At 49.3% G+C, this 15,484-nt stretch overlaps 1 protein-coding gene and 1 long non-coding RNA gene across 6 annotated transcripts in view; one reads left to right on the forward strand and one right to left on the reverse strand.

The window, feature by feature from the left end:
- The window catches only part of PDE4C (phosphodiesterase 4C), a 61,360-nt gene that overhangs the window by 39,944 nt on the left and 5,932 nt on the right, over positions 1–15,484 (forward strand). For 3 of the 5 annotated variants that reach the window (XM_072601658.1, XM_072601659.1, XM_072601660.1), the window contains 10 exons: positions 3,739–3,930; positions 4,669–4,705; positions 4,987–5,057; positions 5,150–5,202; positions 6,776–6,888; positions 9,179–9,272; positions 12,784–12,962; positions 13,406–13,504; positions 14,156–14,320; positions 14,666–14,765. In XM_072601658.1, coding sequence (XP_072457759.1) covers positions 3,739–3,930; positions 4,669–4,705; positions 4,987–5,057; positions 5,150–5,202; positions 6,776–6,888; positions 9,179–9,272; positions 12,784–12,962; positions 13,406–13,504; positions 14,156–14,320; positions 14,666–14,765 — 1,103 coding nt within the window. Of the gene's footprint in view, positions 1–9; positions 2,269–3,738; positions 3,931–4,668; positions 4,706–4,986; positions 5,066–5,149; positions 5,203–6,775; positions 6,889–9,178; positions 9,273–12,783; positions 12,963–13,405; positions 13,505–14,155; positions 14,321–14,665; positions 14,766–15,484 lie in introns of those variants that run through there. The other 2 variants (XM_072601661.1, XM_072601662.1) reach the window with 2 other exon arrangements.
- On the reverse strand, positions 5,622–11,290 carry LOC140499792 (uncharacterized). The gene is made up of 3 exons (XR_011965541.1): positions 10,785–11,290; positions 7,627–7,691; positions 5,622–6,558 (listed from the first exon to the last, which is right to left on the reverse strand). It is a non-coding gene; the product is annotated as an uncharacterized lncRNA (long non-coding RNA).

Below are 15,484 nucleotides of genomic sequence, written 5' to 3' on the forward strand. Positions count from 1 at the left end.
GCTTCCAGGCTTGCCTCACGTCCTGGGTTCTGCGTGGAAGGGCCTTTCCAGCTTGGGCTGTCCGAGCTCCACGTTCGGAGGTCCTTTCCAGCCCGGCCGATGTAAGTTGGAAGGTCCCTTATAGTTCTAAAGACCATCCCCTCCCTGTTCAGCTGTTCGGATCTAAGGTCGCTCTCAGTTCTGACGTTCTCTGTTCTAAGGACCGTCCCTCCCAGCTCTGATATTCTGATCGAAGGTCCCTTCCAGTTCTGACGTTTTCTGTTCTAAGGACTTTCTCAGCTCTGGCATTCTAAGTTCTAAGGTTCCTTCCAGTTCTGACATTTTTTGACCTATGACACGCAGATATGCAGCTCTGAAATTCTGGGCTCAGCGATCTAAGGACCCTCCTGAATCTGACATTCAGTGTTCTAAGGTGCCTGCTCCATCAGGCATTACAGGGGACCCCCCCCAGCCCTGATAGTCTATATTCTAAGGACTCTACTGCTCAGTTGGGAACTAGCACTTGGGGACTGATGTCCTGGAATGAAAGCCTGTGTCATCTTGGGCAAGCCTATACCCCCAAACTTAATTTCCCTATAATGTTTTAATGCCCCTTTATGTTCAGAATCTCTGTAGAGGCTATGGGTACCACGTGGGTAGGGAGAAGCAGGGGCTGCAGCTGTCTTGTGGCCTAAGATTAGCCCCAGGGGGAGGGGAGAAGGAGAGGGAACGAGACTAAAAAAGCGGCCTGTTAGAGGTGCCCCCAGAAAAGGAAGGACCTTCTCTGGCTTTCCTGACTGGGAAGAGATAACTGGTTAGGGGCACACTGGGGTAATCTGACTCCTCCACCCTGGGGTAGTCTGAATCTGTGGTGGCCCCTGAGGGACAGAAGTCCAAGCCAACTCTGGTTCTGGGAGTTTTGCCAGCCCCAGGGGACTGTGTAGGGGCAAGGTCAGCACCCTGTCTGCTGGGGGGAAGGAGGGGGAGAGAAGTTGAAATCACAGGGCCACTGAGCCCCAGAACTCACCTATGTACAGACCTGCTGCTTCCTCCTTACTCCCCAAGCCTTCCCCTGGCTCTCTTCCTCAGAAATCATAACATATGGTGGATAGAACACCATTTGGCCCCTTTCAGTAGCAGGCCTCAGGTGGGAAGGTTGGGATTAGGAAAAGGAGATACCTACTCCAGAGACACACAGTACAGACAGACATATATACTGATATACATATAATGAATATATAGGTGTGAGGGCACACATGGAGCCAGAGACAAAGGAATGCACAGATCACCATGCCTACAGATGAATGACCACACAGACACAGCTGGAAAATGTCTAGGTACATGGACACAGGTGTGTGTGTATGTGTGTGTGAATGGAAGTTCTTTGAGGACAGGAACTGTTTCACTTTTGTCTTTGCATCTCCAGAGCCTTTCCTTCCAAACAGCTCAGCTACACCTACACAGAGACCCATTAGGGTACTGATCTCATACCATGTATGTGTGTGACCCCCTTCCCCAAAGATACTTCTGGTACTGCCCTGGCCTACACCCTGACAAGTGTAATATCATAGGCCTTGGCACACATACTGGTACTTGTTGCGGTGTACACCCTCTAGCATATCCACTTTAGTAGTGCGCATGCTGCTACAAACCCTGGCACACACTGGTATACTCCCTGGCACACATGTTGGTACATGCACTAATACACAGTGATCCATGCCCTAGGGTACATAAACACCGTCACATGCTCTGGAGCATGTACACACACACACACACACACACACACACACACACACACACACGCCAGCAGCACTCCTTGCAGCCTCTGCTCTTCAGAGATGGTCTCACCACAGGCTTTCAGGGTGGACTGTGGTTTCCGGAGAAGTAGCATAGCCCCTCCCTCACCCACTCACCCTTCACTCCAGGCTGGGGGTAGGGAGCAGGAGAGGAAGACTAGTTCTTTGGAACCTCAAGTCCCCAAAAGGATCCACTGTTCCTGAGGGGGGGGTGGGAGAGTGACCTGACCACCCTCCAGCTGCTGCAGTCCTCCTTACCCCGCCCCCCAAGTCTTCACACATCCCAGACACAGCTACCCAGGCCTAAGCTCCAAGGACTCAGGGCATGTAGCCCTGGACTTCTGTGGATAAGTGGAGGGAAGAGAGAGAGAGAGAGAGAGATGCAGGGACAGGACCCTGGGGCAGCACCCTTAGCTCTTCTGCCCTGGATTGGAGAAGGAAGGCAAAGACTGTGATGAGGAGGAGATGCTCACACCAAGTCCTGGGAATGCAGGTCTGTTGCATCACCTTGGGCTCTGCTGGCCAATTACTTGGGGAGGTGGGGAATCTTCCATGTATCTGGGCCTAAGTTGACCTCTGAGACCCTATCATACACTATCGGTGGGTCAGGGAGTGATGGAGAGGAGGACGAATGTCCCTCTGAATTACTTATGATACCACCATGCAGTCTTCCTTGCGTCTCTCTGTCAGTCATGATTTCCTCTTCGTACTGGGCCTTCTTTGCCTCTTCCCAATATATTTACAGTGTAATGCTTTGCCTTCTTGTTTGGGTTAGTGAAGGGAGTTACCTCTTCATTATACTGGGAGAATCACCAGGACAGGGGCCATGTCTTCTCTCGGCTTTGCATCTGCGTATACAATAGGCACTTGATACATGTTTATTGCACAATCAATAGATTGCTGGAAAAGAAAACCTTTCATCGGATGGACTCTCATGGAGGAGGGAGCATCTGCTCTGCTTGGCTTCAGAGAACAGAATCAATCCCAGTGATGTTCTGTAAGGAAAAACTAGCTTAGTAGTCAAAACCACATGGGATGGATGACTTTGGAAAGTAGTGAGTTCTCCATCACTGGAGGTCTCCAAGAAGAATCCACTGCCTTTCAGCAAACATTTGTTAAGCCTGTAGGATGTTCAGAGCACTGTGGCAGGCTCTGAGGATACAGAGAAAATGAATCAGCTTTTCTTCTCTAAAAAGTTGACATTCTGGAGCAGGGGGTAGAGCTGGAGATGTCAGAGGTTAGGAATGAGCTGTTCATCAGGGATGTTGTGAGGACCTTTACTGTTGGGCTATGGAGTGAACACTATGTCCTCTAGCTCTGAGCAGCCAGCCTAGAAGAAATAAGGCCTAAGTATGTATGACCTTGGGAAGGTCTTTTCCCCCTTTCTGGCCCTCAGTTTCTTTATTTGTAAAAAAAAAAAAAAAAAAAAAAAAAAGGTTGAAGTAGATAATCCCTAAGCCCCTATCTATCTCTAATTCCTGTGATCTTGGGACTTGAACAAGGTCCAGCCTCTTGAGCCCCATCTTCCTCTCCAGTGAGAACTTGCAGCCTCTGGGTGACTCATTCCTTCCTTCTCAAAGATGGGTCATCTGGGACTTGAGACAGCCCAACCCATCTATCTCCTGAATGCAGAGGCTGACTTCCCAGGGCAGGCCCAGGGTGGTGACCCCTGACTTTAGGGATCAAGAGAAGGTCAGAGAGCCACAAGGTAGAATAAGGGGAGTAGAGAAGCTCTGAGCTTGGGGAGCCTGGGCATGTAGCCAGGCAGAGGTCTTCTTAGCAAGGAGCTTGGTGTGGGGTTCATTCCACTATACTCCCTTAGTGGTCCTGCCCTTGGCAGGAATTTATCCTGCCAATTTCCATGCCATAGTGAAAATGCATAAAGTTTTTTGGGTGAGAGGAGGACTGCCAATTACCCCTGTTCCCTCCTCTCAGTCACCTTTGCTTCTTCTCCTGCCCGTAGCTTTGATCTTGAGAATGGCCTGTCTTCGGGAAGGAGCCCACTGGATCCACAGACCAGCCCTGGCTCAGGCCTTGTCATCCAAGGCAACTTCCCTCACAGCCAGAGGCGAGAGTCATTCCTCTACCGATCAGACAGTGATTATGACCTGTCTCCCAAGGCCATGTCCCGGAACTCCTCTATCGCCAGTGACCTGTGAGTACCACTTTGGAATGGGATGGGGGTAGCTGCAGGTGGGACAATGCCAGAGAGAGTCCTGGGAGAGAATCCTTTGTTCCTGGATGTCTTTGTTGGGTGAAAGAATGGGGACGGAGATAGAAGAAAGGTCCAAACACAGTAACTCTGTAACAGTTAACACCTGGGTTCTATTCCCTGTTCTCCCAGGGACTCACTAGGTGACCAATCCTTGGCCAGTGAGTTTTCCCTTCTACAAATGAGGGGATTGGATTTCATGTTCTTCGAGTTCCCTTATTCTCTGACACACTGATTCTGTCACATATCATAAAGCCAAGCTGAACCGGGGTGGGGTGGAGCAATATTTCCTGGAAAGCAGAGATCATGGTGCTATAGTAGGTAATCAGAGGGGACTTCCTGGAGGAGGCAGGGCAACACCTAGCTCTTCTTGCCCATGGTCCAGATTCCATAAGCATCTGTTGAATGAATAACTGAAATGAGGTCTAGAAAGATGAGTAGATTTGGAAAGGGGGAATGGAAGAGTAGAAGGGGAGGGGGTAACTAGGAAGGGGATTTGTAGTATATGAACCAGATAGGGGCCGTGCAAGTGCATGCACCTAGTCAGCCACTCAACGAGAGATGAGTAGATATTTGAGTGGACACAGATTGTGGAGATACTCAAATGTAGATATCCACCCAGCCCTCAATTCTCCCCACTTTCTTTCTGTCTACTTCTCACAAACTTTTTCTCTCCTGCAGACATGGAGAAGACATGATTGTGACACCGTTTGCCCAGGTGGGTACAAGCCTTTTCCCTGGTGCCTACTATAGGGAAGAGGTTGGGGGAGAGGAGGAGGTTGTGGAATGGACTGGGACAACACTCAGAACTCCCCATTCTCTCTGGTCCTGCCCAGGGGACTGCTAAAGATCCCAGTCCTCTCTTCCCTGGCCAACCCTAGATGTCTCTGCCCTAAATAGTCCTGGCCCAGGGTCCACTCTCCCCCACCCTGTCTAAGCAGGGATGCTGGAGTGGTGCCTTGGACTCGGAGGTTCAGTGGGTGGTGCCTTCCCTCCCAGGTCTTAGCCAGTCTACGAACAGTCAGGAGCAACTTTGCCGTGCTGACTCGCCTACAGGACCGCGTGGCCAAGTGAGCGCGTGCGTGTATGGAGGGTTGGGGGTGGGGCATTGGGGGTCCAACCAGCCTGACCTGATCCTAAGTTGGCCCTCTGTATTCCACAGGAGAGTGTCAAGCAGTAACCCACCTTCTGGCTGCCGAGCTGCACCACTCCCAGGTAATGAGTTAACAATCTTAGCTGCTGCCTTCTTATTTCTGAAGACTTGACTTCTAAGTCAGAATATCCTCTGCCATCTCCACCATCCATTTCCCTAGGCCAGTGGGAAAGTCTTCCTGTATCATTCCTTATCTTTCACAAACACACACACACACACACACACACACACACACACATACGCTCTCTCTCTCTCTCTCTCTCTCTCTCTCTCTCTCTTTCTCTCTCTCTGTCTCTCTGTCTCTGTCTGTCTCTCTGTCTGTCTGTCTCTGTCTCTGTCTGTCTGTCTGTCTCTCTCTCTCTCTCCCTCTCTTCCTGCCCTTTGGAGCCAACTGTGACTCCCTTAGCAATGCTTCCACCATAGCCCATCCCTCCAGCTGGGAGCTTCCCCTTGCCCGCCCCCCACCCCCCAAGTTCTCTTCCCAGGGAGATGAGGGCAAAACATTATCCCCAGCGAGCCCTGAGACCCCCTTTCCCAGCCTCATCTCCAGCTGCCACTTTTACTGTGTGACAATCGGATTTTCAGGGATGTTTCTTTTCTCCATTTTGGATGTCTTATTTTTACATTAACTAGATTTTCCAGTATATCCCTTCTCCCCACTTCCACTCTGAGAGCTTCCCTTATAGCCAAGAATAACAGAAGGGGACAAAGAAAACAGTTCAACAAAACTAACCAACATCCATCAAGGGCCATTTCAGGCCTGCTTCCAATAGTGACTTGGAAATAGAGTCTGAACTCTGGACTAAAAATTGATTAGTGCTAATTTGCATATGATTGGCAACAAGTTCAGGAAGATGATAGGAATAGGAAGTATAAATACTCATAATAATAATAGCTGAGAGGGACCTTAAGAACAAAAAATGTCAGCTCTAGGTAGACCCTTAGGACACAGAATGTCAGGGCTGGGAGGGAATCATAATTAGATCATCTAGTCCAGGGGTGGAGAACCTTTGGTCACAAGGCCACATGTGGCCTTCTAGGTCCTTAAGTTTGGCCCTCAAACTGAAGTTTAGGACCTAGAGGGCCATATGTGGCTTCAAGGCCCAAAGTTCCCCACCCTGATCGAGTCTAACCCTTTCATGTTACATATGGGGAAACTGAGGCCCAGAGAGCATAAATGACTTGCCAAAGGTCCCCCATCAAGTCAGTGGCCAAACAGGGACTCAGCCCCAGGTCTCCTGAGTCCCATGACACCATGCTGCCAATAGATCATTTGGTCCAAATGCTTTGCTCTTATAGAGGAACAAACAGAGGTCTTGCCCAGTCACACAGCCAGTTCATGTTGGGGCAGAATTTGAGCCAAGGTCTCTTGACTCCCAAATGCAATGCTCTTCCTATTGTCTGTTAGTCTTCTGGAGCTAGAGAAACAGAAGGAGAAAGGCAGGCACCCTTACTTTACTCATATAAATTCAGACCCCTAGAGCAGTAAAATCACTTAGCCTCCCTGGGGGGAGCTACCCCAAGACAGCCTCCAAGGCTCACCTGCCACCCAATCCTAGGTCCCAGAGCTTCTGGGGGATGAAGAGCTAGTAGTGTTAGAGAAACCAGTGAGTGACCTGCAGGTCCCTCCCACAGAGGATGCCTGCCAGAAGCTGGCCATGGAGACCCTGGAGGAGCTGGACTGGTGCCTGGACCAGCTGGAGACCCTGCAGACCCGGCACTCCGTCAGCGAGATGGCCTCCAACAAAGTGAGTCAGCACCAGCTTCCCCCGGGAGGCTGGGCCGGAGGGTTAGGGTCCTATCCTGCCTCCCCCCCCCACCCCACCCCCCACTCAACCCCTCCACTCTGAACACACTCATGCAGTGGGGCTTTAAAAGTAGAGAATGTCAGACCTAGTGAGCCTCTTAGAGCACAGCATGTCAGAGAACTACCTCTCCCAACTCCCACCCCGACACTTACAGAAAGGGAAACTGAGGCCCAGGGGAAGGCCCTTATACGATAGCAGCAAATTAGTAGCTGAGCTGGGACTAGAACCTTGGTCACTATACTCTCTGGCACAGGGCCTTTCCCCTCCCCACCACAGTTGTGAGGGCCTAGCCGTTCCCCAACCCCCACCCCCTTCCTGTTTGCTCCGCAGATGTGTTCGTGGTCGGCCAGGCACAGCTGGCTCTGTGCGTCATTGGCCTTTTCTCCCCATCCCTCTGAAGTAGATTTAAAACCCCAACCGACAAAGAAACAAGACCTCCCTGGCTAAACCCAGACAGGCTGGGCCTGGCATCCCTCAGAACCCAGGAGGCAGCCTCTGCTGCCTGGGGGAAGAGGGGGGGAGGAGAACGGAGGGGCAGGGAGGTCACTTCTGAGAGTCTCTGGATGGTTCTCTGTCTCTGTCTTTCCTTGTACATCTGTGTATGGTAAGGTAGGAGGGTGGGCTAGTGACAGCCCTCACCTCCTACAGACACACATATATTTGAAGCAAAGCCAATACCTGAAAATCCAGAAGTCAGCTTGAAGGATGAACTTGCAGAGGAATTCAGCAGTGCATAAAATTCACTTTGAGAAGAAATTAGATTTACATGGGCATTTGCATTAAATACTGGTCTGTTGCACAAAGTAAGATCCACCCCTCCAGACTATTCCCACTAGTACTCCACGAGGCCTGACTGAACCATCTCCCCCATTTTCTCCACCCTGATCGGTGATGCTTGAGGCCAAGCACTAAATGGAAAAAGAAAGGGAACTTATGAGACCTGAGGGTGCTCTTTCCCCTGGGTGTTGTAATCTACATGATGGGCAATCTACATGATGCTCTGAAGAGGGAGTGGGTTTAGAGAACCATCAGGTGAGGGAAACCCTGTTCTGTCTTCAGAATCCTCAGAGAGTTTCCTGTAAGTGAGGGAAGTGCATGGGTGATGAGGGAGAAGGGATTAGATCTCTGAAGTAGGCTGTGAAAACCTTTGCTATGCTGGATATCAGAGCTGGCCAAGATCTTAGAATTGTTGAATATCAGACCTGGGAGGGCCCTTAGAACCCAAGATGTCAGAGCTGGGAGGACCCTTTGAACATAGAATGTCAGGGCAGGGGGGCCCTTAGAACCCAGGATGTCAGGGCTGGGAGAGCCCATAGAACACAGGGTGTCCCTAAGGGAGAACCCTTAGAACATAGAATTCAGGGTAGGGGGCCCTTAGAACCCAGGATGTCAGAGCTGGGAGGGCCCTTAGAACCCAGGGATGTCAGAACTGAGAGGGCCCTTAGAACCCAGGATGTCAGGGCTGGGAGAGCCCATAGAACACAGAGTATCCCTAAGGGAGGACCCTTAGAACATAGAATTCAGGGTAGGGTGCCCTTAGAACCCAAGATATCAAAGCTGGGAGGGCCCTTAGAACATAGACTGTCAGGGCAGGGGGGGCCCTTAGAATACAGGATGTCAGGGCTGGGAGAACCCATAGAACACAGAGTATCCCTAAGGGAAGAGCCTTAGAACATAGAATTCAGGGCAGGGGGGCCCTTAGAACCCAGGATATCAGAGCTTGGAGGGCCCTTAGAGCCCAGGGATGTCAGAGCTGGGAGGGCTTTTAGAACACAGGATGTCAGAACTGGGAGAGGGAGATCTTAGAGGCCATTTAGTAGAGACTACTCATCTTACAAAGAAAAAAGCTTAGTGAAGGAAAGAAAAGGTTTTTGGCAGGGTGGTGATAGGAGGGAGCCTCAGGATGGTGGCTCTTTCACTAGGCTCCACATCCAGGTATCTCTTCTCTAAGAAGAAACTGAGACACAATTGCATTTAGGGACCCCTCAGACAAGCCAGTGAACGGATTGAGTTATAACCCAAGCATCCTAACACCCAGGCTGACCTGGGGCTTCTGCTCTACAAAGGGGACATACTCCTCCTCCTTTCCTGGACATGAGATTTCCAATGACTACAGATTCCCTATTGTAATTACAGGAAAATGTAATGGGTGTTGGGGATGATACTGGAGTTAGAGGAAAGAGGGGAGCCCAGGCCTCCTGGACATCTACATTTTGTTTCCTCCCCACAGTTCAAGCGGATGCTTAACCGGGAGCTGAGTCACCTATCAGAGACCAGCCGCTCTGGAAACCAAGTATCTGAATATATCTCCCGGACCTTCCTGGGTGAGTGGACCTTGGAGGGTGCTAACCTAGCAAGGGTGGGGAGGCTTCAGGTGTCAAAACACCTGGGTTTGGTTTCCATCCCAACTCTGCCACTGACCCACCATGAAACATTGGGTGAGTCACCACCCTTCTTTAGAACTCAGTCTCCATCAAAATGGGAGACTAATCTTTTCCTTCCTCACAGGCCTCCTGGGTCTTTTGGGCTTCTTCCTGCCTGACTCCCCAAGGCTCAAAAAGTTGAGCTGTACTTGCTGCTGCATTTGTGTGCACAGAGTTGTTGGGGTCAGGGCCCACTTGCTTTTCTGCCTTTCTCTCTATGCCCAGTGCTTAGCATAGTGCCTGGCATACAGTAAGTGCTTAATAATTATTTAGTGGTGGATTGATTGTTCATTGGGAAAGACTGGGTTGGATAAGACCTCCCCACTTTAACAGAACTCACAGATTGGTAGTAGGTGAGGAGTCACCTCATCTTGGTAAGTCTCAGCATCATTATCTGTAAAGTGGGAGAGTTGGACCTGCTGGCTTTTACAGTCCCTTCCAACCCGAAAATAAAATCCAGGATAATATAATCATTGACTGGCTCTGAGAGAGGAGGGACAGGGCAGAATCAAAGATAACCTAGAGGTTTTGAATACAGGACACAAGGTCAAGGGGGGGCTCAGAAACTGTGAAATGAGGAGGAGCAAGACACACAGGAAAGACTAAGGACTTGGTTTGGGGCTTGTTGGGTTGGAGTCTTCTCAGGGTTGACATCCTGAAGGTGGGTGAGGATTTGGTTCTAGAGCTCAGAAGGAAGAATAGGGCACGAGGTGAGAATTCAAGAGTCCCCCACAAAGGACTCATAATTGAAGTCAGTAAGATAGCGGTGGAAGTGAGAGCCGAGGCCAGGCCCTTGGGGGACCTCTGACCAGAAGGGTTCAAGAAGGGGAGCCAGGATAGAGGAGGTGAGAGAAGAGCCAGAAAAGGGGCCCCTTCTGAAGCCAATAGAGGAGAGTGAATCCTGTAGGAAGGAGATGCCCAGAAGTGTCAGAAGATACCAAAGGGTCAGGAAGGAGGGGAGAAGGAAAGAAAACTCACACAACAGCCCATCAGTGACTAGGTCAAGCTTCAGACCCAAGTCCTCCAAGTCCAGAGCTCTGCCCAGTGCTCCGGCCCAGTGTGATATGAAAGCCCTGAACACTAGCTGTGTGACCCTGGGCAAATCATTTAGGGTCTCTTTCTAGAAGTCTGGCTGTGGAAAGGAGGAGAGGTCTGGGGCTTGGCAGGGCCTGGTGAAGGTTTTTAAGGATGAGGAGACCTTGGGAATGCTTTTAAGTTGTAGGGCAGGAAGATAGGGGCAGAGAAGGAGAGGTTGCTTCTTATTAAGCACTTGCTGTATGCCCAGCTCTGTGCTAAGCGCTGAGGATTCAAAGACAGAGGTGGGAGAGAAGACAGGATGCCATGGAGGGGCCAGGAGGGAAGTGATCAGGGCTAGGACCTCTTGTGAGATGGCAGTCTGGGGTAGGGACTTACTGATCACTGACGTCCCACTTTGCCTCTTCTTCATTCCATCCTCCGCACAGCCGCTGAAGTCCTCTCCTTAAGGCCTAACCAAGTTATTCCCTTCCTCAAAAATCTTCAGTGGGTCCCTTTTGCCTCTAGGCTAAAATACCAGTTCTTTGGCCTGGTATTTAATCTGGATCCCACTGATGTTTCCAGGCTGAATTCTTAGCAATCTCCATTGCAAAGTCTGCATCCCAGCCAACCCAGATTGTTTTATGGAATCTTCTGTCTCTGTGTCTCTACGTAGGCTGTCCCCCCACGCCATTCTTTCTCTGCCTTTCAGAATCCTCCTCTTTCAGGTGCTGTCTCCTCTGGGACACCTTCCTGGATCCCCCCAGTCTTAATGCTCTTTTGCTCCTCAAATCATCTTTGTACCATTCCTATAAAGCAGAATAAAAGTAGCTCAGCAGAAACACGAGATGCACAAATTTAGGGATATCTCCAACCAGAGGTTCATACAGACCATTTGTGTCTGACTTGTGGTAGAGCCTTTTGAGTTTCTATTGGTCTGATCAGCCATAGTCAGACTCACTGTACATTGTGAGGTCATTTTGGTCCTCTTTCATCTTCTGTGTGTGCACATGTATGTGTTATATCTCCCCTGCTCCCAGAAGTAAGCAGGGCTCCCAAAGATGGGGACCCAGAGGACCCCAGACCTTCAACTGGAAGGGACCACAAAGGCCATTCAGTCCAGTCTCATCTTTTTATGGATGAGGAAACTGAGGTCCTGAGAGGTTAACATTTTTTTAGCTCTGTATCCCTAAGCACCATGCACTTCAAAGTCATTTAGTAAATGTAGAATGGAATTGAATTTGGACTCTGAGAAGTTGAGTTCAAGTTGGACAGTATCCGTCAACCCACACAAACATTTACTATGCGTCTACCATGTGCCAAGCAGGCTCTGGCATGAGGTGCTAAGGAGATGAGACCAAAGTGGGAGAGTGCCCACCCTCAAGACACTTCCATTCTAGTGAGATGAAGGACACATACTTAATGAAGGGTACACAAAATCAATATGGGATAAAATCTGGGAGGGGGCAAGACCAAGAAAGGCTTCATCTAGAAGTAGGCACTGGAGCAGAGTTTTGAATCTATAGATTTTTATTAAGCACCTACTGTATTTTCAGGCATTGTTAGGTACTGTGATACCAAAATTAAAGAAGTAGAAAGTAAGGTGGGAGAGCGTTCCAGGGAAGACAGTAAGTGCAAAGGTGCAGAAATGGGCATTGGAGCATCTGGTTAGGTGCTCCTCCTAGCTGCCATAGTGCACAGAGTGCTAGATCTGGAGCCAGGAAGGAAGACCTGAGTTCAACATCCACTCTCAGACAGTTATGAGTTGTGTGATCCTGGGCAAGTCATGTAGCCTCTGCCTCAGTTTCCCCTTCTGTTAAATGGGGGTCATGATAGTACATACCTCCCAGGGTTGTTATGAGGATTAAATGAGAGAGTATTAGTAAACCACACTGGAAACCTTAAAGCCCTGTGTAAATAGAGTAAGAAAATAGAAGTAATGTGAATGAAGGTGGGAAAAGTAGGTCAGAACCAGGCTGGGAAGAATGAAACCAAAAAGATTATATTTGATCCTAGAGGTAATAGGGAGCCATTGCAGTTTATAGGAGGTGACAGTCATTACAGAAAATCACTTAGGCAGTTGTGTGAAGGATGGATTGGAGAGGGGAGATACTGGAGGCAGGAAGACCAATTAAGAGCCTATTGCAGGAGGTGGGGATCCTCAGGAACATTGCATATTTTGTCAGATTTCTTTTTAGTGTCTTAATTGTTTTTGCTGATGGTTAAAATAAAAATTTGTTATAAAGGATGGCTGGGGGAAAGGATATAGTGGGAATTATAAGCCACATTAAAAGAAACCATCTCAGCAAAAATGTATTTGAAGATAGTATTACAGTAGTAAGAGAGGATAGATACCCAGGCACTCACCCTGGGCCATACCCCCACTGCCTTCCTTCAGATAAACAGCATGAGGTAGAGCTCCCCTCCATGCCAGTGAAGGAGAGGGAGAAGGAGAAAGAGGAGCGGCCCATGTCTCAGATCAGCGGTGTTCGCAAGTTAACACATGGCTCCAGCTTCTCAGCAGCTGCCATTCCTCGATTTGGAGTTAAGACCGACCATGAGACACTGCTGGCAAAGGTGAGCTCTGGGGAAGGGACGTGTGTGCTTGGTGCTCCTAAACTCTTCCAATCCTAACACTCTCCTGAGGGTCCCTGGTAAAGGAAGAGCCCAAAGTTACTAGCCAGGAGCAGGTGAAGTGCAGGCTGGGGAGAGTCTGCCTTAAATCTCAGAGGGATAGGTGATAGGAAGTAAACTCTAGCAAGAAGCCCCTTGTCCCCTCTCTGTGAGAGCTTTCTCTGCCAGGGTAGAGTTGCCAAGTGCAGTAGCCAGAGCTCTAAATTTGGAATCTGAATTTGAATCCTTGCTTTCTACCTTATTTACTTATGAGACCCGAGGCAAATCAATTACTTAACCTCTCTGGGTCTCAGTTTCTCCATCTGTGAAATGAAGGGATCAGACTAGATCTCTAAATTCATTGTTTTTAATGAACTCTCTCTCTCATGGCCCACTCTCTGTTTCAGGAACTGAAAGACACAAACAGGTGGGGTCTGGATGTATTCAAGGTGGCTGAGCTCTCTGGAAACCGCCCACTGACAGCCATCATGTATAGCATCTTCCAGGTATGGGCCCTTGGACTTGCTGGGCCAGAGAAAGGCTGTACCTCCCAGTGACTTTGTCTTTCCCTCACCATGGGCACTTAGCATCAACTCCCTTCCCATATAGGAATCCCTAAATAATTCTATAGATCTGGAGCTCATTCCCTCTTGAGGCAACCCAAGACATTGGGAGGCAGCTCTTACTCTCCATTGGCTGCTATGTACAGATCCCAAACTGTGAATTCAAAATTATGTAGTCCCTGCCCTCATGGGGAGGCAGGTGCCAGCAAGTCTCCCAACCCCCTAAGCAAGGCCTCAGCTTCCTCATCTCTCCCATGAGGGCTTCAGATGTCTTGAACTCTAGGATCCCTTCTTAGAATTCTCTGACCTCTCTTGGTCTCAGTTTCCTCATTTGTAAAATGGGGATAATAATAGCACCTACCTTGTAGCATTGTTCTAAGGATCAAGTGAAATAATACATATAAACTGCTTTGCAAAACTTTAAAGCACTTTGTAATCTCTGATCCCTTCCGGCTATAAATCTAAGATTATATAACCTCTCTAGGTCTCAGTTTCCCCAGCAGTAAAATGTGAGATTTGAACCAATTAATCTCTAAAGTCCTTTCAGCTTCAAAACCTCTGACTCAGTTTCCTCTCTCCTGGTCTCACACCCAGGAACGAGACCTGCTGAAAACTTTCCAGATCCCAGCAGACACCCTGGTCACCTACCTGCTGACCCTGGAGGACCATTACCACGCTGATGTGGCCTATCACAACAGCATCCACGCAGCAGATGTGGCCCAGTCCACCCACGTGCTCCTGTCTACACCAGCGCTTGAGGTTCGGGTGCAAGGGGCAGGGGGAGCCCCGAGAGCCCCAGCCTTACTGAGCCAGCTCCTGAGGCCTCTGAGATAATATTTGTAAAGCATTTAGCGCAGTACCCGGCAAATAGTAAATGCTTAATAAACGTTTCTTCCCTCCCCTTTTTCTCTCCTTTCCTCCCTTGTCCTCTGAGGTCACAGAACTAGAAAGGGCAGAGGTTACCCTGGCCTAACTGAGTCTAGGGACTTGTCCTGGTGTCTCTGGGGCACTCTTTTCATGGAATGGATTCCACAGTGAGTTTGGGCTCTCTCCCCATCCATCACCTGCCCTCCCTCCTGTCAATAACCCTGTATCTGTCTCAAGGCTGTTTTCACCGATCTGGAGATCTTGGCTGCCATCTTTGCCAGTGCCATCCATGATGTGGATCACCCTGGGGTCTCCAACCAGTTTCTGATCAACACCAGTGAGTGAGGGCTGAACCTTGGCCCCAAGTTATCTCCTGACACTGAAATGAGGTTGGGGGTAGAGGGGAGGGGGGACCTGGAACAGAGTAGAAAATTGTCCCATCTTGTTGTAGCTAAAGTGCTTTGGCTGGGAAACAGAAGACCTGGGTTTGAGTTATAGATATGCCTCTGATTTGCTGTGTGACCTTGGGAAAGTTCCTTCCCTTCTCTGGCCTTCATAGGATCATAGGATTTAGAGATGGAAGGACCTCAGGGATTGTGTGGTTCAATAGTTTCATCTCACAGAGGGAGAAACTGAGGCACAGAAGGGTCGCCATGGTTAAATAAGAACCAGTATTCACACCCAGGTCCTCTCAATTCATATCCAAATCTCCTTAAATACTATGCCAGCCTGGCTTTTATCATCTCTAAAATAAAAGGGTTCACACTAGATGCTTCAGGCAAGTTGGGCTATTCAGAGCTTTCCTCACTTCGTGTCTTTTCTCGTGTCATTCTCTCCTGGTCTCTGCCTGTTCAGTTCTGACTTGTCATTCAAGGCCTCCCCCAGGAAGCCTAACCTGGTCTCCCCAGATCGAGGTCATCCAAGGCAATTTTGGAGACAGGGAGACCTGGCTCCAAATCCCACCTCTGACATCTCCGTGACATTGGGCATGTCTCTTTAACCCCTGCATATTATGTCCCATAATCATTCAAACCTTTATGTATTTTTCCATTTATA

This window comes from Notamacropus eugenii, chromosome 4, assembly GCF_028372415.1.
Source record: "Notamacropus eugenii isolate mMacEug1 chromosome 4, mMacEug1.pri_v2, whole genome shotgun sequence".
NCBI lineage: Eukaryota > Metazoa > Chordata > Mammalia > Diprotodontia > Macropodidae > Notamacropus > Notamacropus eugenii.